At 40.4% G+C, this 22,917-nt stretch overlaps 1 protein-coding gene across 1 annotated transcript in view; it reads right to left on the reverse strand.

Annotated features, from left to right (window-relative positions):
* Window positions 1-877: 877 nt before the first annotated feature.
* STXBP3 (syntaxin binding protein 3) overlaps window positions 878-22,917 on the reverse strand; it is a 33,183-nt gene continuing 11,143 nt past the window's right edge. The window contains exons 5-19 of the mRNA XM_048496994.1: window positions 22,802-22,880; window positions 21,183-21,283; window positions 18,146-18,294; window positions 15,351-15,441; window positions 14,618-14,742; window positions 12,579-12,683; window positions 11,975-12,032; window positions 11,155-11,220; window positions 9,998-10,078; window positions 8,505-8,643; window positions 7,247-7,353; window positions 6,017-6,115; window positions 4,348-4,433; window positions 4,088-4,236; window positions 878-1,755 (exon numbers count right to left, since the gene is read on the reverse strand). Of these exons, the coding sequence (XP_048352951.1) occupies window positions 1,658-1,755; window positions 4,088-4,236; window positions 4,348-4,433; window positions 6,017-6,115; window positions 7,247-7,353; window positions 8,505-8,643; window positions 9,998-10,078; window positions 11,155-11,220; window positions 11,975-12,032; window positions 12,579-12,683; window positions 14,618-14,742; window positions 15,351-15,441; window positions 18,146-18,294; window positions 21,183-21,283; window positions 22,802-22,880 (1,533 nt within the window). The 3' untranslated portion in view covers window positions 878-1,657. The remainder of the gene's footprint in view (window positions 1,756-4,087; window positions 4,237-4,347; window positions 4,434-6,016; window positions 6,116-7,246; window positions 7,354-8,504; window positions 8,644-9,997; window positions 10,079-11,154; window positions 11,221-11,974; window positions 12,033-12,578; window positions 12,684-14,617; window positions 14,743-15,350; window positions 15,442-18,145; window positions 18,295-21,182; window positions 21,284-22,801; window positions 22,881-22,917) is intronic.

The raw sequence follows: 22,917 nt of genomic DNA on the forward strand, positions 1-22,917 counted from the left end.
CCTTTTCCCACATCTTCAGTACTGAATGCTTTAATCATAGTGTTCGTTCTCAAAGAAATTCTGTTAAGTTACTGGGCTCTATTTGGGTACTCTTTGGCTGATTCTGCATGGGCCAAAAACAACAATGTAAAACAGTGTGAAAACAGTATAAACAGTTTTACACCGTTTTAAACCCTTTTACACCATTTTCACACCGTTTTCACACTGCTGTTTTTGGCCCATGCGGAATCAGCCCTAGTGTCTAAGTTTATGGGTCATGATTTCTAATGTTTGTGAGGGACAAATCCATGTTGGGCATTTGGCCAAATTAGATACACTTATATAGTAGCATTGAGACTATCTGGAAGGATGTATACAAGGCTGCTGTTTTAAAAAACCCATTCTCCTACAGCTCCCCTGCTTATCACTGCCCCATTTGACAAAGAGAAGAATGAATACACAGAGAGAGAGAGAGAGACTTCTTTTGTCAAGAAGTATATGTGTGTGTGTAAAGTGCTGTCAGGTCCTAATTGACTTATGGCAATCCCATAGGATTTTCAAGGCAAGAGATGTTTGGAGGTGGTTTGTCATTGCCTGCTTTCCCGTGGGCTTAGAGAGTTCTGAGAGAACTGTGACTATCCCAAGATCACCCAGCAGACTTCATGTGGATGTATGGGAAATCAAGTACAGTTCTCCAGGTTGGAGTCTGTCATTCTTAACCACTACACCATGCTGCTTCTATCTCTTTTTTTTCTCCTTGACAAAGAGGAGCATTTGTGTGTGTATTCTCTTTGTCCAGTGGAGCAGTGATAAGAAGAGGTGCTCTGCGTGTGTGTATTCATTCTGCATAGTGACTGTCTAGAAAAATTAGCTATCAATTCAAGTAATGAAGACATCACACTCTTCAAAAGTTATTTATTGATAAAATGTTCATTATTTCCATGACTAATACCAACCAGATACCACACAGAGATCCATGCAAAGTCAGATACACACACCAATATTTTATCTCAGATTTCTAAAGAAAAAGACCGGCCTTACCTTACATTGTATCTTACTGCAAGCTGCTTTCAGTGAATTCTGACAAGTTGCATGGGTTTTTGTCGTTGGACAGAATGCACTTGTGAAATTGTACTATACATTTATATTTACAACTTTCATATTTTCAGTTCATTTTTTGCTATAGTATCTTTAGCAATAGACATGTTTCTAGTATAGAAAGTTTACATTATTACTGGAAGGTCATGAGCATATATACAAATGTTTTCCACACTCTAGCATAGCATAATACAGTGGTGAACACACTTTATGTCAAACATTTCACAGTGAAATGCCATCTATAACCAAGTACATTAAAATCTGTTACATACATTTCTTCATTGTTCTTCATTACTTTCCTCCCCCTGCCCAAAGAAAAGCAGCAGATTTTAAATTATAAAAAGATATCCAATTTAATTGGGTCCATAGCAGTCCCAAACACAACACTGAGAGCTAATTCATAAAATATGTACATAGGGCACAATCCAGATCAAGTTAAGTACTTCTGAGTCCCACTGGGCATCAGTGGGAGAATTAAGAATATGCTAGAAGTTACTTCCATTGAAATCAATGGGAATATGGTGGGGTGTGCTCATAATTAAGTTAAACATAATTGAAATCCTTTTAACATAATAAATCCTTATTCGTCCTTAAAGTAGACCATATCCTTTGATTTTGTCACAGTAAGTGCCTTTATGTCATCCAGTAGTCTTCTAGGTGTCACAATGTGAGTGGAACCTGGCAAAAGAAAATATAATCTTGGAAAAGACACAACCAACCTTATCTTACTGAAACATAGAGACAATAAGTGGAGATTTTTTTTCTTTTGGCTATACTCAAACTGCTTTTTATTAGTAAACTCTAACTCCACTAATAGGCTACAGAAGACTAAGAGGAAGTTGTGAACTTGGACTTCATGTGTCCCAGGGGAAAAAGAACAGAAATAGCCTTTGACCAGAGCTAATGAGGTCAATGTTTAATTGTCTTAGAGATGTTCCAAGTTACAAGGGCAAAGTTACAGAGGGCACAGATCTGACTGTGTTCCACCTTCTGCAATTCCTAGAGAATAAAATTGTCAGTAGTAGTGCCTGAATAAATTTGTTGCCACAGCAAGAATTCAGTTGCAGCAGATTAACCAATTAACCACGTGATTAACTCAGAGCTGACCCTTCCACTTCTCCTTCTCCTGTGTTCAGAGGAACGAACCAAACGCTTGTCATCTGTGGAGGGACTGTTTATGTTTTGTTCTTAGGGGGAAGTTATTTTTCAAAATTCAGTATTTCAAAATTCCGTTTTCATTTTTCTTTCCCACTCAGGTCCATTTTGCAATTTTAACATTTGTTAAAGCAAATATTAGTGTTTGTTTCTCCCCCATGTTCTGTATTTGCAAAAATGCACAAGCAGTCGCAAGAATGGTGAGCAATGAGAAATAATGTTTGTTTTTGTTTGTTTGTCCCAAGTGCAGACAACACAGTGACCTCTGGGCTTCAGCCAGGCCAGTGGCAGCACTGTGGGCTACAAAGCTGCAGACACAGTGGGCATATAGGTACTGAAGCAAGGGTCAGGTGGAAGTGAGTGGGTGAGAGTCAACAATGCAGAGACTGGAGCCATGAACAGATGAGACTCATATTTCTGCATACCAGCAGAAGAGTCAGTTGTAGATCAAAGAAACTAATGCCCTCAGTGGTCACTGACAGGCAACCTTCTAGTCTTGATCTTTTATCAGTAAAAGGCAACAGGGGGCAGGGCCCTTTCCAGAGAAGTTTGGGTCTTTGAGGGCCAGGCCCATGCAATCTCCAGCTTACCATGTGAATTCCATGACTCATATTACTGCAGTGGCATAGTGCGACACCCCGGGTGTGCACCGGGGCAGTTCCCCCTGTTTAACAGCAGTCACGCTACTTGTCAGCTAGGTGTAACTTTCACAGTTTCCTACTATTTTATTTAAAACACTTTAATGCTGCCTTTCCACACAATTAGGATTTTCAGGGTGGCAAACATGAAAATATTTGAACAATTAAAAATGTAAAATTATGAAATCTATAAAAATGCATAAACATCTATCATCAGAACCAGGGAGGAGGCCAATGACTATTACTGGAGGTATGCCAAACGAAAGAACACAAGTCTTCACCTGCTGGCAGAACGCACCAATAGAAGAAGAGTTGGATTTATAACCCCCATTTCTCTCCTGTAAGAAGACTCTAAAGGGGCTTACAAACTCCTTTCCCTTCCCCCCTCAAAACAAACACCCTGTGAATATGAATGAATAAAATAATAGATATAAATGAAGGAGGAAGCAGAAAAAGGTATGTTGATGGGGGTGGGGGTGGGGGTTAGAAGGAAGCAGGCAAAACTAAGGATATGGGGGCTGCTAGGAAGAGGAAAGGGGGAAATAGTATGGGAGGGGGATATATGGGGAAAATGAGATTTCACCACTTCTATACAGTTAACATATTTCTAGAACTCTTAACTATACATTATATGTGAACAGATGAACCCTAAGCAGCCATGTTTTTACTTTTTAAAGAACTTGTTTTGTTTGAACAAAAGGAGTAGTAATTGGGAGGTTGCAGGGAAGCAGTTGGCACCCCCACTCACTTTTCTACTCTAAAAAAACTTTCCCTTAAAGTTTTGTTTTTTACAAAAGGCATGTGTTCTGTGACATATATATGCATGCATAACCAAGGGCTGTTTCAAAGTAGCTTGGGGATGGGTTGATTGCAGAATTGAAATTGATTTGACAGGAATGAGGTACAAGAGAATGCAAAGATTACTGTTTACTGGAGCTGGTGCACTAGATGTAATGGGTAATGTGGCTCAACCACTTGACCACTATGGAATAATAAGACTGGGGGGGACTCTGCTTAATGTATCCCTGGTAAAATAAATAAATAAATAAATAAATAAAAATAGCAAAGTGGATATGTCAAATTTAGAAAATGGGGCAATACACCTATGCAAGAGGCATAGTAAAGGCAATACACCTATGCAAGAGGAAAAACTTCACAAAAAGACAGCTTTATATTGCAATTCTGTATGCACTTTTCCCATTTAAAGTCAGACTTACCAATAACAACTTCACAAGACTTGAAGACTTGAGAAACTTCATAGGTACAGCGCATTTCTGAATATGTAATGCCTCCGATGACAAACACAATGAGCTTTGAACTATTCTTCCTCTCCTCGGAGTAATTCGTTTTGGGCTTATGTCGAGCACTACAAAACAGACCATTTCAAACAGCGCTTGGACAAATTGTTTATTTTGGCAAAAACAAGTCTACTATTAGGAATTCTATCAAGACAGGGAAAGAGGCTAATAGTACTTACCTCACTGCTCCAGTACCATTCCAGGGTGCAGGGCACTGAGAACAATAAGGCCACTCTTTTGAATCTAATTTATTTTCTATTGCATTCTGGAAAACAAGCAGGTCATTTTTATTATAGAGACCTATGGTAGTTATTGAAAGCCATCCTATTCCCTACCAATAGTAAACTGGCAAGAGAATTGTGGTGCAAGAGTATACAATCTTGGGATATCTCTGTATGTATGTTAATGAAGAATAGAAGTCAAGTCCCAAGAACAAAACACAGTCATTAATTATTCCACCTGCTCAATCCACAGGAGCTACTTCCCTGTCTGGATGGTGAACCAAAGAGATAATGAAAGAAACAGGCTTATGAACAACTTAATATTAGTAAAAGAAGCCTCACTCTATTCCTATATATATATAATTTTCTGCAAACTAGGAAAATTACAATTCTGAGTATAAAATTTTCCACACATGCTAGAACTTTTAAAAAATTACTATTAATTTTTTGAAAAACTACTTTAAAACTATGTATTGTCAAAGGCTTTCATGGCTAGATTCCACTGGTTCTGGTGGGTTTTCTGGGCTGTGTGGCCATGGTCGGGTCCTAACATTTCGCCTGCATCTTTTACTGGCACCTTCAGAGGTGTATCACTGAGAAAAGTCTGTTTCACACTGTGTCTAGTGAGAAGGGAAAGTTTAGTGTGGTATATTATCCATGTCCCAGGATCTCACTAGACACAGTGTGAAACAGACTTTTCTCAGTGATACACCTCTGATGTCAGCCACAGATGCAGGCGAAACATTAGGAACAAGATCCACCAGACCACGGCCACACAGCCCGGAAAACCCACCAGAACCAGTACGTTAGAACTACTTTTCAAGAATCCAGTATTACATGGTTTGGTCATTACATTACCTTTTTATGAACTATGATGGGAGCGGGAATAAGCATGAAAGCTGCTTTTGATGCCCATCACATATGTGAGTATCGTATCAGTATCTATTTATCTCTCCTCTAAGATGTCTGGGAGTAAAAAAGTCTGTGATATAAAGAGGGGCCGTAATGATGTTTCTAAATACAGGTTTCGAAGGCCATAAATAGTCTGCTTAAGACGAAAGAGTAAACTTTGGCCCATTATGCTTGCCTTGCCTTCCCCGTGTCCACCTTCTCCAAAGAGGGGTCCCCTCGTATATTTTCAGTTACACACAACGAAGTTCCCACTGCTTGCCTTGACTGCAGCCGCCATATTTGCCTGCCTCTGTTGCCAGGTCATCCCTGGCTGCTGCGTTGATTGGCATTTTTTTCTTCTAATTTTTTCTTTTTACAGTGTTTCAGCGTTTTATCACAGCGGCAATGAAATGCTGACTTTAACATTTTAAAAGACATGTCTCTGACCCCCCCAGAAATGACAATGGAGGAGTCAGAGAAACTGTCCTCTGTAGGTGGAGGATGTCAGGGAAATTCAAAGCAAATAAGATGGACACAAGGGCTGTTTCATTCACTTTGTGCAGACAGGGAAAACCTTGTGCTTTGCCTGCTCTTTGAAGAGGCGGGTCTTCTTGGATCTGAAGGCTGTCAGTTTGACAGTGGGAAAAATGTGTTGCAAGGTAAAAGTCTGCCCTGAAGGGAATGTATGCTCACCGCAGGGCAGACTTACACCTTAGGCCTTTTTTGAAAATTTTACCTCCATAATGTCCTTAATAACAGGAGTCCATCTAGAAAGCTGAAATGTTTCTTCTGCAGACCGATCCTTCCTTGATGTTTGACGCTGTTGGGACGCAGTATAGAAAAAAAATCATAAAGATGAAAATCTCATGTGTATACATGAATTTATAAGCGTATCAAAAGGTATCATACAGCTGAGGGCCACACTGTGTTGGAACAATGTATAAACCCGGACTAGCTGTTAAAACCTGGAATTAAGGTTCACACATGAAAAACCATGGGTCATAACCAGGGAAACAAGCTTGCAGGAGGAACTCTTAGTTTTTATGTTTACCTCCTTTTGCAACAGCTTGGAACTTGGGGAAAGAATACTTTGCAATTATGCTGAAACCTCTTTGCTGCAAATCAGGATTCTAAAACATGCGCAACCCTAACTTGGAATCCTGATTTGGGAAGTGAACAAACCAAGTGTTGCAATTTTGACCCAGTTATGGCTTTTGGAAGTGATTAATTTCTGAGCCACATGCAAGTGCAATACTTATGAGCCCAAGTATCCCCCCATACTCCTTCCCATAACATCAAACCATATTAATTATGCCAGAATGTTATGAGTTGTAATGGATTGATGTTTTTTATTGATGCTGGTAGGGATGCAAAGCCTTTGGGGAGTCCGGCTGCTGATGGCCCCCCTTTTTTTATAACATCTGCGGACCCTGCCGTCCCCCCTCCCCCTTTTCCCCTTTCTTCTCAGGGGATTTATTAGTCGGACGCCATCGGTATATCTGATATTAGGGCGCTGCATTTTAAATGGGGTTGGTTTTAACATATATAGAGCCACTATTTAATGATTTATTTAAATCCTGATATTACTGATTTTATGTGTGCTCTATCCAGTCATCAGCCTTGCAGAAGTTACTACATCTTCGCTCTTCCTTCATCCCTCTGCACATGTGTAATGGGGGATAATTATACAGTGCTACTTTATATGGTACATTCTGAAGACTCTTAATACTCTATAGTACAAAAACTATCATTGCCACATGATTATAAGGTTTTGGTAACATTCCACAATCAATTCCCCAGAGTCTGTTGCATTTAAGATTATTTTAACAAGATTTTAGCAGGAAGTAAGGAACAATGGAAATGTGAGACAGAAGGTCAACAAGAACAGCACAATAGTCCTTAAAATGCAAGCACAGCAAGGTATATGTTGCTAAAAAGCGGACAGAAAATATGCCATATTTCTTACTGTGGTGATGATCGGGACACCAAGATATTTCCAGTTTTTTATCATGTCACTATCATTTTCGATATGTACATTCTGGATTAGCTTGTCCAAGTTTTCTTGTGTAGTTCCTTTTTCAACATTGAGGGGAAAAAGATATTCTGAATGAGTTACTTGCCAATACTTCCAAAGAGTAAAATTCAGATAAATGTTCACGTAAGTATTGATGTATGTCAGGAATCCCCAACCTTTTTGAGCCTGTGGGCCACTGCAGAATTACAATCCAAGGAGGTGGGCACCACTACAGAAATAGCTGTTGCAAGAGGCAACCACAGAAGGTTAGGGAATAAGGTTATGTAAAACTGTACTAGTAAATCGTCAACATTTCAGGTACAAATTCTGTTTAACAGAATGCCTTTTAAAATGAAGATATTGCTTTAAGATTTTTTTTTGCATACAAACACCTTGACATCAGCCAATCAGATTTCCAATGGCCAATCATAGCCCCACGTAGGCCTTCCGATTTTCCAGTAAAACTTGCAGACGCCAGAAAAGGTGCCACTTTATGGAGTCCCTAACCTCTGCCAAAGCTGTAACACTATACCAAGTGCTTCCATGCCACCAAGCAAACCTTTACCTTATTCTGCCCATCCAACCTGGCAGTCCAGTGTAGACACTGAGGCTCTCCCACATTATGTTTCGTGTTGCCCCCGCAACTCTCAAACTAGAAATAAATTCCTCATAACTATTTTAACTCACTTAAACATAAGTTCAGACGCAGACAAAAAAACCCTTACTCATTGTCGGACATATGCACTCATGTAATTCACATGCTTTCTATTTACACATTAGTGGCTAAGAAGATTTCAGGCCAAAGATGTGTCTGGTTAGGTAATAAAGTACCCAAACTCATAGCTTGTTCCAAGGGACAGGAACTTGAACTTTATTGTATATTTTTATGTTTGGGAATCTGCTTGGTTTTTGTATTTTTAAACTCTGTATGGTCCTTGTATTTTTTTTCTCTTTCAAAAGGTATTTCTTAAGTTAAATCTGCAAGGGTCTCTGGTTATTAGCATAGCCAGTTCAGGGCATCTACAAGAATCTCATTTCATCAAAAAACTTTAATTCAATCTGCATTCATTACAAAATGTGCCTGGAAGGTACAATCAGAAATTTCCAAATGATCTACATGCAACAACATTTGCACTTATCTTGTAAAGCATTCAGTATAAACTATGCATTGCGGCTCTCGTGTACCATAAATACTGGATCAAAATCTTACCATTTGTGCTGAAGATATAGAGGAGGATGGCTCTTATCTTATCATAGTTATCATGATTTTTACTGAGCAATACTGGAAGGAGGACTCTCATCGAATCTTTCACTTTTTGCCCCTCTGCATCTGTTCCAAGAGCCAAATCCTAAATTACAATAACAGGAGACATTCTCTCAAATTATGGCAAACCACTTCCTTAGCTCACTGATACCTTAATGTTGCTATAAGGGCTACATTTTGTAGGTGGACATTTTTAGGGGCAGTTCATAGCATATTTCTCCTTTCAGATACCTCCCATCTAACATTAACACTTCTAAAGTCAGGTTTGCAGATCTGCAGACGACTACTCATTCAGCCACTATTTGCAAGATTGATAAAGGCAGGGTGAAAAAAGCAACGAAGCTTCATTATTAGAAACTGGGTGAGAACCTTACCAATGCAATCTATATATCTAATCACCAAATGTGCCCCCTATCTGCAGCTAGCTAAATGTGCAGATCGGGGTCACACTTTTCGCAAACAGTTGTTTTGGCAGACTTGGGAGACCCCTTAGATCTGCAGAAAAATCTGCAATTAAAAATATTTGGGTGGGGTGTTTAAATTCCACCCAGAATAAAAAAAGTGTTCTCTGTTCCAGCCTAGAGAACACATTTACTCAGGCTGGTCTCAGCACAGCCCAGGAGTCATCCTGGCCCAGTAGCAGCCTTGGAGACTCCTAGCAGGAGCCTTGGCATAACTACCTGGAGCAATCCAGGCAAGTCATAGGGAGCGTGGAGGGGAAAGCCTCAGTGTGCCTGCCCAGACTGCTCTGAGTGACCCACCAAGAATGGGGCTGTAGGGAGAAGATTACAGAGAAAGGGGATGGAGTGAAAGGATGAATCAAGGAGGGCAAAATTCTGCAAGTTTCTTGCGAGTCCTCACTTGTTATATCTTTTGCAAAGATCTTAAAATAATTAAGTTTGCAATCTTGCGAATTAAAATCCATCCATGTAACTATTGTCTCCCTTCTTTCTTCTCCTTACTCCTGTTCATTTATCTACCACATTCCCCAAAAGAACACTGGGATATCCAATGGCCTGTTTCCTGTTTTTTTTAGAGCTTCATAAGGCAGCAATGGCAGACCAGTAGTGGGACAAAAAAACCAAAAAGGCACAACTGCATCTAGGACTTGAAAAACAAGAAGGAAATGTTGTATGAATATCCTGGTGTTCTTTCTGGAAATGAAGCAAGTTCTACAGCATTCCTGCAGCTGCACACACTGCTCCTCTTTCTAGCAACATCTTTGTACTGATCCCTCTGGGCTGGAAAGACTAGCTCTATTTTCTTTCAACAGAGAAACACTGGTGCTGCAGAGACCACAAGGTGGTGCTGCTGCTTCTTCAGGGTCACCCAGAGGCAAATATCAGCTCACTTGAGAAGAATAGTCAATTGTTTCTCCGATGTAACAACTGTACAAATATTTGCTTAGGCTAAACTGGATGCATGGGTGATTCACATGCCTGTTCAACTTTGCACAGCTTCTCAATATTACTCTTGAACTTGTCCATGCAATCTTCAGCTATGTTCAGATGGATCACTTGCTGAAAGAAAACAGAAGTTTATGTTTAGGTTGCAACAGAAGAAGCCACACAATGACTTAATAGCCAATAATGTCTTATATATCCAATCCTTCATCCTGTGTGTAAAGAGGTGAAGATCATACCTTTCATGTCTGAGACTAGACATGTTGACAGGTACATGGAACACAATTCTGGCTTGGGTTTTTCTTTGTTGCAATTGTCAATACAGTGCTGCAGCAACAAGGCTTCCCCACAGCAGCAACTATCTCCCTACCCCCCCACCCTCCAATACACTATCAGGACTTTTTTAATGGAATGGCAATTGAATGTCACTATAATTATCATATTCCCTTATTCACCAGATGTTTCAAAAAGTCAGTGTTTAGCCTATCATTGTGGAGACAGGCCTTTTCCCTTATATCTCATCAAGAAAAGGGGCTAGATTTTTTTTTTAATACAGACAAGACAGGAATTCAGGCAATATGATGCATACATTGGTATAACGTAACAATATTCAATTACTACCTAAAACAAAAAAGCCCCATAGTGGTAGAGGAGGAAATGGCCGTGGCAGGCAAAATTGCTGCTGCGTGGCCAGGACCAGGAAAATACAAACTTCCCCACCCACACAGCAGCCATTCAGACTTTGCTGAGATCTTTTGCAAAACTTTGCAGTAAAGCAGTTTGGAAAATATTGCAGGAAAGCTAGGGAAGTACCAGGAGGTACACATGCGCCATGATGCTATGGGGGAAGCAGAAAAAACCCTACTTCCCTACAGTACAAAACTCATTTCTGCACTGCTTTGTCACAAGCAGAGGTCATGTATTCTCTAAGTACCGGGTGCCATGGCCAAAACAAATAAATATATTTTTGAGCTTCCAAAGGCATCTGGTTGGCCACTGTTTAGGAAAGAAGTCCGACTATGTGCACCTGATGTCGAGCATGGCTAAGCTTATGACCTCTGGCCCACCAAACTCCATGGACCATCTATTCTGGAACCGCATCCCGTGCCAGCAAAGTTGTTCAGGACTGCACTAGTAGAACACAGCTTGAACAGCTGATAGTCCCAAATACCACTGCATGAAGTTTTCCTTACCTTAGTAATCTGTTTGCGAAAATACGGCATCTTTTTCATTAGTTGAGCCAGGTTACTTAAAGATAGCTGGAAAATAATTTTAAAGTTCAGTTTCAACTATTCATTCAGCATGTCTTCCAATTTTTGGCATTTTGGACAGTTGTAAAATACCACAGCTAGCAGCTCCGACAACAGTTCAATACTATGCCTATTCATTCAGAAGTTGTTAGTGTAGGATAGTGGATAAAGTGTTGGACTAGGACTTGGGTTATCTTGGACTAGGCTCTGGGTTCAAATAGTCACATGGTGTGAATCTTGTTGGGTGACCTTGGGCCAATCCCTCTCCTCAGGTTAAGCTAACTCACGAGGTTGCTGTGAGGATAAAATATTGTGAGGATAAAATGGAAAACAGGGTGCAATATATGTTACTCTGAGCTCTTTGGAGGACAAGTGGGATAAAAATATCCTGAAGAGGTCCCACTATGTTCAGATTCAGATACCTTTACTGACATAAAAATACACCCATACCCACGCATATATATAAATTTTAAGTGTTAAAATTAATAGGTTATGAAAGGAAATGAAACTAGTGGTTAAACAGGTCTGCCATTTTCTTTTTTTTTTTTTCCAGTGGAAAATCCCTCAGAAAAAGCCAAAATGGTTTTTTGGAGGAAGGGTTGGGTTCACATGAATGCCCAGCCCTGTGTTGTCAAATAAGTGTGCATAGAACTGTAGTCTAAGCATATCAACAGATCAGAGTACAAGTTACACTCTACAGGGTGAAGTTATACTAAGCTGACAATATTTAATGCTACTTAAGATCAATATTTAAATTTCTTACTTTCCCTTCTGTTGCCTTTCTTTTTGAGGAAACTTCTTTCATCAGCTTCGGTATTTCTCTGAAAGTGGACAAGGAAATGACTGAATATTTCATCATTCAAATGAAACTAAATGTCATCTCCTTAATGAAGTATATTGGTTTAAAAAGAGGTCTGGAGACATCACCTAGACTTTTCATGTAAACTGAGTGGGTAATTCTCATTGATTCTTCCCTCCAGCACCAGCACAAAACATTACCCAAAATGCTAGTATTGGGGAAAATCAGAAATTGCTGAGAGTCATCCCTCCCTTCTGCACACAGAACTTCTAGGTAGGATTCATGACAGATAAAATACCCCCATTGATATTTAAGCTAGCTAGTGCTCATGAACAGAGATAAAAGTTTAGCAGATTGGCAACAAAGTACAAACAACTATTATCGGGCAGCAAGGCAACCTTCACAAGCCTGGGATAAAACAGAAGGAGACGAGTGATCATACAGTGCCTGACCCTGAAGCAACAGTGAAGTATGGGAATTCATTGGGCAACTCTAATCATTAGTAGTGGACCTATTTAGAAGTCTGCTTAGTAGTTATGGTAATATGAGAAGGCAAAGTTACACATACTCCAAAACATCTGCAATATGCTTATGCCGGATTTTCACCCAGAGGTCATCGTCTTCCTCCAGAATTGCTTCCCTTTCTTTCCCACTTGCACCATCAGTTTTATACCTGCACATAGGAATCAAAAGGAGGTTACTGTACTATATGTAGCTGAATTTGTGGAACGTGTTTCCTAGGTTTTTTTGTGCATTATAAAATAAGCCGAGATACAACAGTATGTAGAAACTACTATCTGGGAACCAAAGGCTCCAATCTGTAATGCTCAACATATTTACTAGGAAACAAGTCCTCTGAAGTCAATGGGATACACATTCAAGTAAACGTCTATAGGGTATGCTGAAAGGTTAATTGTGTTTAATTATAACAGCCTGTGTGGAACAGCATCAACTAAAGAGTAAAACTTTTATCCTAAGAACAACTATCACTTGAACATTTCATCTGGCTTCTTGTCTAAACAACTGGACCACTTTGGGGTATGGAAAAAGTGAATGGCTTTAAGATACAAGCTAAATATTGACTTTACATGCAATCACAGACAGGGCGATTAATATTTTTACATACATCTATAAAACATATATCTATAAAACATTAGATGCATTATACTTCTAGTAAACAGATTCATATAAAAGGAAGAAATACTACAGAGCATTCTAGCTGCTATGTCACAAAACACTACTATATATAGAAACTCACATAAACTGATTCAACCAGCAAGCAGTCAAAATAGAAGAGGAGGAAAATGTAAAGTTAATTTATTAAAATGTTTATAATACTACTGATTTTGCAGTTACTATAGTCTTGTGCCTTTGAATACGCTGGTTACTTCTATTGTCCCTATACAACTGCTTATAAGCTGACATTTTGCTATGAAGGTTTCTGTGTGATTTACAAATGTCAAAAGAAGATCCTTAGTTTGTAGAACTGAATCCTCAGGACTGCCTATTTGATTGGCAAAAAACACAACTTGCAATGTAAGTGTAGAAACTCATCAAGAAGTGCACAATGCATCATTTGCAAAAATGGAAAAGCACAATTTTGTGTTAGCCCCAAACCATGAGACTTTATATTTCCTGTTAGTTTCTATAAGGTCTTGATTAAGAATTATTCTAAAATATTGCACAGAAACAAAATACTCAGCTAGATTTGCATCCAGCCATCATATAGAAAGAATACTTCCAGTGAGAATGGACTCATCCTGGTCCAACAGCAAAAACATGGCGGTGATCAGACCAGATGACCATTGCACCAGAGGCATAAGATAAGAACTTTGGTTTTGGTTTGATTATTTGCTGTATTTGTTTATTTAAAAACTCAAAAGAAAAACCAAACAGGCCAACCTCTTTATTTCAGGGCAAGGAACAGTATGTATATTCCAAGTTCAGCTTAAACTCTAATAGCCTGTCTTCTGTGAGTAGGCTGACCTCTCAAGTGTGAAATAAGCAAGACAAGACTGTAATACTTCTCTAGGGACATGAAGCCAAATAAAAAAGGAAGTGTGACACATGTGACATCTTTCAAATAAACAACAATATATGAGAGCTGCGGGTACTGTACAGGACAGAACCACACCCTGTACATTAACATTTATGGATAGCACTTATTTAAAGATGTTGAGCTTCCTAGTGTTCATAATTAATGAATACGTCTTGATCAGAAGAGAAACAAGCAGTGGCAGCTACAAGAAAGGCTACTGCAGCCAGCACAGAGTGTACCACCAATGGGTATCCCACAGGTATTTAAATCAGTTCCTCACAGCCCAAAACAGTGAACAGGTTACATGATACCATGGAGCTTTCTGAACAGACTACTTAAACAGGAGATGTTATTATCACACACCAGAATTTTGAAAATAGTTTTGAAAGAAGAGGAGTTTGGATAGAAGTCAAAAATCATGCCTCCTAGAAATTAATTTCCATTACAGTCAACAGACAGGTAAAATAAAAGAAGATAGATGGTAAAATGTATCCTTAATAGCTCACTAAAGTTACTGCACAGCTATACTAACTTCTAATAAAGTATAAAGAGTCTAAGGTTATACATGCCTGTATGTATCATTTTCAATTGGCAGCAGATCATAAGCCATTGCCTGAAAAGTGAGTTCATGAAGCACAGTTGATACGGGGTCGAATCCACGATCGATTATTAACAGCTGGGAATGGGTTTTGCCCTAAAGATAAAAAAAACTGTATGTATACAAAGAAAAATACAGTGCTAAACAGTCTGCTTAACATATATTTGTCCCCAAACTATTTAGGAAACATCCCCCCACCCCCGCTTCTTTTTACAGAAAGCACCAGAAAACATAAACCACAAAAACTGATGCTGGAATCAAGATTATAAAAATTTCAACATGTTTCAGTAAAAGTTTCCTCAGGGCAATAAGCCTGGAATTGCTTTCCTTCAGCAGGGAACCTTTTGTGCTCATAGAAAGAACTCCCAAAGAAAGAATATCAACCAGATGTCACAACTATCCCCACACCCATATTTTACCAAATTATAGAGGAATTTTCTTAAAGACTAGGTTTTCCTAGCAAACATCAGCTTGAGGCTTGATTTTTTAAACGTTATTTTGCAATTCCAACCCCCAGTAAGAACAGCAAATCAGTGCTTCAGTTCCAAAGAATATAGTGCAATTTGTTTTTCAATAAGAGTTCCTATAATGATGGCAATTCTCCTTCCCAGTTATGTTGCCCAAGAAAACAGTCAAGTTGTGAATCCAGGAAGCATCCCACAGTCTACCTGTCCTTACACTCCTGGACAAAAATTGAACTTTACCTTTATTTGGCTGCGTTCATCAATTTTATAGAAGTTTTCAAGTTTTTTTTCAACTAGCTGAGCTAGTTTACTGGCATTGTCCAAAGGCTTACTGAAAAAGGAAAAATATATTTTACTGAATTTTGTTACAGTACTAAATAACCTTTAAGGTACGTATTATTTGCTACATACAAATTCGAATGATTTAATCATCTGTAGAGCAGTGGGACACCAGACACCATCAACACACCTCTAGTATTTTGTGCAATTCTCATTTCTGAATATATAGTTCAGAATGGAAAGTTCTAGTCTTCGACCATTTTAATTAGCTTTGCTCATTTCTTCCCTACCCCTCTCCTCAGACAGAGGTAGAATCTGGAACAACATTAGACTAGGACAAATGGGAACCTAAAAGGACTTATGAGAAGCATCACATGTCCTCCTCTTCCACTATTTCCTCCTTCCCTATCCTGAAAGGCCCGACAGTCTCTCCTCTTGCCCTGCTTCCTTTCTCTTGTTTTTCGGAAGGGAGGAGAGGGAGGGAGAGGGTGGCATACAAGGGAGGGGGAGGGGCCCCGACATCTGGACATGGGTGGCATACAAGGGGAAGGGAGTGGGGGAGGGAGTCAGGGGTGGCATGCAAGCGAGGGAGGGGAGGGAGGGGGGCCAACATCTGGACATGGCCCACCCACCCTAGGGGAGGGAGAGGGAGGGGTGGCATGCAAGGGAGGGGAGGGGACGGCCCCCTCCCTTGCATGCCACCCCTCACTCACCTTCCCTTCCCTCCCTTGCATGACACCCCTCCCCATCCCTCCGCTAGGGTGGATGGGCCATGTCCATATGCCGGGCCCCCTCCCCTTCCTTGCCACCCATCACTCCCTCCCCACCTTTGCATGCCACCCTTCCCGTCCCTCTGCTAGGGTGGGTGGGCCATGTCCAGATGCTGGGGCCCCTTCCCACCCCTCCCTTGCATGCCACCCCTCACTCCTTCCCCTTCCCTTGCATGCCACCCCTCACTCACTCCCCCTCCCTCCGCTAGGGTGGGTGGGCCACGTCCAGATGCCAGGCCCCCTTCCTCTCATACCTTTCATGCTAGCCCTCACTGGGGTGGGGTGGGGGGCAGGTAGCAGCAGTTTGCAAATGCGCCAAGGCGGTGTAGAAATTTGTTTATGTATTTTTGTAATTTTTACACAGCCCTTCCCCTTCCAGGCTCAGGACTTCCCAAACTTCATAAACACAAGTAAAAAGTATATACAAACATTAAAAATGCGCCAAGGTTAACAGGTTGGGAAATCTCTAGAGATCTGAAGATAAAGCTCTATGAGGTGAGGTTTCAGAAATTAAACTTCTGCATAGTATAATTCCATAGAGTCCACCTTTCAAAGCAGTCATTTTCTCCAGCAGAACTGATCTCTGTCACCTGGACAGCAGTTGTAATTCTGGGTGTTCTCCAGCCCCCACAAGGAGATTGGAAACCCTAGTTCCCATGAAGGAAATAGCTGCTTTGGAGGGTGGAGTCCCTATCCCCCTCAAAACCTTCTCTCAGCCACACCCCCAAATCTCCATGAATTTCCTAAGCTGAAGTTGGTAACCCTTTCTCCCCCCACAACTTACCTCTATCTGCCCTTCTGTCTTCAGCCTGTCCTCCCCCCTCCCGACATGGCAGCCTCTACCTAGGAAAACTGTGGCCTGGTTTTGTGGTGCTAGCAACTGGGCCAGGTACAATTGCATGGCAGGTAACCCTCAAGGACTTGTGGGGTGGCACCTCACTTTCCCCTGCAACTTCCACTCCACACTATTTGCTCTTTCCCTGACTCATTCTCTCCACAGCCATTCACCAGCCTACTTTTTCTCTACCTTCTACCTTCAGTTATATTATTATTTACTTCATTTTTATCCCACCTTTCTTCATATTGAAAACCAAGGCAGCTTACATTGTTCTCTTCTCCTCCTTTTCATCCACACAACAGCCCTGTGATGTAGGTTAGGATGAAAGTATGTGACTGGTCTAAAATCACCCAGTGAGCTTCCACAGCAAAATGGGAATTCGAACTGGGATCTCCCAGACCCCATTCTGAAGCTCTGACTACTATACCACACTGGCTTTCAACAGGTGGCTGCAGCTATACAATAGTAGGACTTAGTTGAGTCATGCAAGTTGGGTCGTATCAAGGCACCCAGAGGCTACTCCGAGGCCTAGGTTGCCAATTTGAAGGTGGGACCTGGAGATTTCCCAGAATTACAACTGAACTCCAGACAACAGAGACCTATTTCCCAGGAGAAAATTGCTGGGTTGGAGAGTGGACTCTATCCCATTATACCCATCTGAGGCCTCTCCCTGGCCTCCTCAGATTCTACCACAAAATCTCCAGGGATTTTCCAACTTGAAGCTGGTAACCCCAGTCAGGCCCAGCCCAGTGAGTCCTTCCTCACTCTAATTATTCTGCGAACCAAGGGCATTTCTCAGGTTTGCAGAAAAATCTGTCTTGCCCATTCACAGCTTCAGTTACCGTAGTATAGTCAGGTATCCTCAGATTTGGCCAACTTTGTTGTTAGAATATAGACAACAAAGCCAGATTCTGAATGAGCAGTCTTAGCCAGTTCTTTCTTCAGGAAATTCCTACCAAGCAAAAAGTGCTGTCAACAGAGACGGTCAGCACAAAAAACTTTCCCTACTACAAAGTGGCTTCTTACATTTTTCATCAAATAACATGAAAAATTCTGAATTGCTCAGAGCACTGAATTGCTCTTTTACTATGCAGCTACTATAGTACTCACAATTCCCGCAATATCATAACACAAAATTTCTGACTTGCCTTTTGTACCTTACACCTGGATTTTCTTCTAGAGTAGCACATAAGGTAACAATTTGGTCAGCCATTTGTTCCAATATGGCATCATTTGTCTTCTCTGTGTTGGGACTGTAACAGTGATAGAACGCATTTGGGACATCAAGAGTAAATACCTAAAGCATAATCAAGAAACATTTTCATTAGACTGCATTTGAAACCAGGATGGTAGATCATTTGAGAACTACAGTTTTAGCAAAATATATGCATAAAAATACTTAATCTGACATAGGCCAGAAATGTGTTGGTACCCAAAGCTCACCCTGCTCAGCTTCTGAGATCTGATGATATCAGGCTAGCCTGGGCCATCCAGGTGAGGGCAGTCCAGTGATACTTAGGACTGCACTTCACTAATTTAGTTTTTAGCAGTTCTCATTGAGATTTTATATTATGGTCTTTTGTGTGTTTTTAAATCACTGTTTTCAGCCCCATCCATAGGGGATGGCCAAATCCACCCATGGGAGCAATGTGCAGCCACCCCCACAGAGAGGCGATTCCTCTGAATTGCAGCCCCCATGACCCTCCCTGGAGCTGGGACGTGGCATTGAATGAGGTGCAGGGGCCCAGCACCCTGCCACCACTGGTGGTGTAGTGGAAGCAGACCATGGGTGTGGCCGGGAGAGGAGCCAACAGTAGTCAGCTTCCTTCCGGCTATTTGGTGCCTTATGCTGGAGACTGGGACTTTGGACTTACAGCACCTAAAAAAGGTGCTGAAGGTCTATTAAGCCCAAGGGAGAATTCTCAGGGGTTTCTTTTTGCTTTGCAAGCCTCCCCATGCTACCAGGAAGCCCCTATGGCCATGGTGGCGAACCTTTGGCACTCCAGATGTTATGGACTACAATTCCCATCAGCCCTTGCCAGCATAGTCAATTGGCCATGCTGGCAGGGGCTGATGGGAATTGTAGTCCATAACATCTGGAGTGCCAAAGATTCACCACCACTGCCCTATGGGAACGGAGGGGTGCCACAGCTGCAGCGCTATGGCCAGCCATCTGGCCTCTTGGATGAGGCTGCCCATTTGCATTGTAAGCCACCTTAAGTTCTACAAGGTAGAAAAGTGGCAAATAAACATTTCAAATAAATAAACAAAACTGTCCTCCATATTTTCTTATGTAGATACATGTTTTTCTACATATTCATTATCTGCCCAGATGGAAAAAACTAAGGCAGTCACAAGTATCAGACACTCAACATGCAATGTCAAAATTATCTTCAAAGGAAAAAAGTCAGAACCCCGACATTTTTCAGAGAACTATCCCAATATCTGACCAGAAAATCTAAGTAATCATCATAGTTTATGCTCACATGTCAGTCAAATTTTCTGCAGATTTTTGTTTAAAACTAGGGGAGAACCTTTGGTGAGAATAATAAAACTACTTGTACCAAATTCTCAGAGACAAGAGAAAATTAACTGATGGGGGCTTAATTGAAAATTAACTCAAGGGGACTTCTCAGGGGCTTCTTTTTTATGTATAGACATTTGACTGAACATGAATATTGTTCCAAAAGGAACTCAGATTTCAGCACTAAGCACGAAAGCTATGTCTGGCGATATACATGGCTTAATCAATAAGAACAATTCTCTAGTCTCATTAGAAATAGTTAATCAAATTTTATATGAGATATTGAAGAAACAAGGAAACTGCTGTATACAACGTATTATCTAGAAATATCTATTTTAAAATGATCTTTTAAAAGCACATTCACTTCTTCCCATTTGCGAATGGAGCAAACTATCCACCGAGCTTCCCCATTTCCTGCTGTTAAAATAACATTCATCTCCAATATGAGCATATCTGCAAAGCTACTTCAGTAAACTCCAAACAAGAGTTTCGTTTCTAAACAGAAGCTTGAAAGGGCTTTATAAAAGTGAGTCTGTTCAAACCTGCTCTTTCCAAGGAATGAGGCCTTTTGCTTTTCTCCGTTAAAATCACCTCAAAAGTGGGACATCTATTAAGGGTGGGAATGCAGCCGTATGGAACTATCACAACGCCAAGTGGTTATCTAGGTCAACTCAGCCCATGTGTCTGATGCATTAGGATAATCCAATAAATTCAAATATTCAAACATAATGAATTGGACAGCTAATCTTGAGACAGACATTGTGTGCCCTTATGTATGAAGAAAAGAGAATTCAACATGCAAGGAAGAATTCATAGAGTTCAATAGGTTAAGTTTCAAGACAAATGACAGAGGCATCTCTTGTTCCCCAAATATAACATGCAAGAAAAAAGTCTGAAGATGTCCTGGCAATATGAAACTGACACCTGTCAGATGAACATATATAAAATCTTTAATGAGAACCAGGTTTAAGATTAGCAAATTTAAGTTAAAAATTCCTCACAGAACACCTATTTCTAACATAATTTCAAGGAACACTGACCTGTCAATAAAACACCTCATCAAAATCTCCTTGTTAGCACTGCTTTAAGGGTTTAATTGAGCTGCCTGCAACCTGTAATCTGCCAAAGAGGGCTAATTTATAAGTGATTCATTTGGAACCAGTTTACCATATCATTAGGTGAGTTTACTTCCTACTGAGAAAAAAGAGTTAATATATACGTAGGCATCTAAAATCAGTGCCAAGAAAACATACATTCTCTGATTTGACAATATCATACAAATTGGGTACATTAGTATATCTTATTCTGCATACTTCTTCGTTATTTGCTTCTACATGATTTATTCTGGTTTTGCTAGTTATGAGAAGGGACAAAGAGCTATTCAAAACAGTGAAGACTCACCATAAAGTACTGGAAGTCTAATTTAATTATGCCTATGGCTTTTGAAATTTCAGTAAAGGTTTCCATATGTTGAAGTCTCTTTTCTTAAAAAGGAAAACAAAACATTCTTGGAAAGTTGACCACTGAATCAAATACCACATTCTGCCCTTTTTCTGTGCTCCCAGAGATTTGTGGCACACTCACATACAGTCCTGGGTATGCCACAACTAATAGCTACTTTTTACAAGGACTCAGAAATAGAGTGCAACAGATTATTTTACCTGTGATTCATAGGGGAGAAAGTTTATATTTATTTCTTTGCACCGTCTTATGGCCTTTGAACAAGATGATTTCATTTTATTGAAAAGTTTGTCATCACAAACTACAAGGAAAAGAAATTAAAAGGTGTTAATTATAATGTATGTCCCTATACAAAGGAAGCCTTACCCATCATATTAAAACTGCAATTAAGAAAAACCTAGGAGTTCAATCCAAATCTCATTTTCCATAGACTGCCAGAGAGAGTAATTTTTGCCAATGATTCCATTCACGCACGAACCCTCAAACTGCACCCATTCCTGTCCATACGAGCCTCCTGCCACAAGGGCAGTGTTTCAGGGGACTTAGGTAGGGTGCAGTAGGTAGCTAGGAAAGGTCCTTCTATAAATAGGGTTGGGCTCACGGAACTTTGGTCCCAACCCTTTGAGGTTCCTCCCCACATTTATTCCAAGTTGTATACAGCATTACTTAGACAGAGGCAAGCTTCTTTCTTAAGCATTATCACAGAGGCAAAACCTGACACTAAAATATTATACCAATCATTTTCAAGCTAGCACTTCACGACCATTTCATTATAAAAAGGGGCTTGACTCTGAACTCATTCGTCAGTCTGATGGAAATGAGAATCAGTGTCGTTCGAGTGGTGACTCTGTTACTGCAGAATTTTCCCCAAAGGAGTGATGTCAGGTCAGGACTTTTCCCACTTTTAAGAAAATCACGAAAAGCTTTCTGTTCTAGAATGTGGAGTGGCAGCATTATAGGAACCGTGCTGTTTTGGATGCTGTTCTAACTGGTGATGTATTATGTCTATGCTGACATGGCTTCAGGGGGGCCCTGGCACACAAAAACCTGTGCTGGAATAAAATGTTGTTAGTCTTCAAAGTGTCACCAGCCCCCTGCTTATTTTTGCTGCAATAGACCAATATGCCTACCCCTCAGGAACCATGTGTTCATTGCATTATACTGCAAGCTGCACTGAGGTATGTGTACTGTCATATCAGCGGTTCATACGTTTCAGAATTAGTACACAATAAAATAAAGTAATGATGAACACAAACTGCACACCATCTCCCTGTCCCAAGGTGTGCTTTGCTTACGATGTTCCAGTTCTTTTCATGACTGAATCCATGTTTCAATCCATGCTGGCCAACTCGCTAAAACAGCAAAAATAACCAGACCTGGACTCATACACACCATTCCTTTGCCTTCCTTCATGCGATCAAAAATTTTCACCTGTTATGGCATGCAGCAAATCAAAGTTTACAATTAAATCCAAACCTGGATGCAGAGATGAAAACCTTTATCAGACTGTGGCTTCCAGTTCTCGTTTGCAGGTAAACTCTGTTTTGTTAAAACCACAGTTCGCCCAGCACAGATAAATAAATCAGGAAGGTAGGGGCCAAGACATCTGAAGAATGTTATTGTCAGCTGATCTGGCCACATTTGTAAGAAGTGAATAGCAGCTAGAGCATTCCTGGTTTTAGAGTCTAAAGAAGGTTGTTAAAAGAAACCTAATTTTCACATCCATTCCCACTCCCAGTAAATCCTCTCAATGTCCTAGCTACAAAAAAAATGGAAATCCAATGATTACATTCATTCGTATCACTCAATAAATACTTACAGTCAGTGAAGTAAACATAGGCCGCTTTGTACTTGCTAGATGATTTACTTGTGAAGTCATTTATAAGGCCCTCTACAGACTGAAAATAAACACAGTATTTTTAGCAGATTACGGCG

Source organism: Sphaerodactylus townsendi, linkage group LG05 (genome assembly GCF_021028975.2).
Source record: "Sphaerodactylus townsendi isolate TG3544 linkage group LG05, MPM_Stown_v2.3, whole genome shotgun sequence".
NCBI lineage: Eukaryota > Metazoa > Chordata > Lepidosauria > Squamata > Sphaerodactylidae > Sphaerodactylus > Sphaerodactylus townsendi.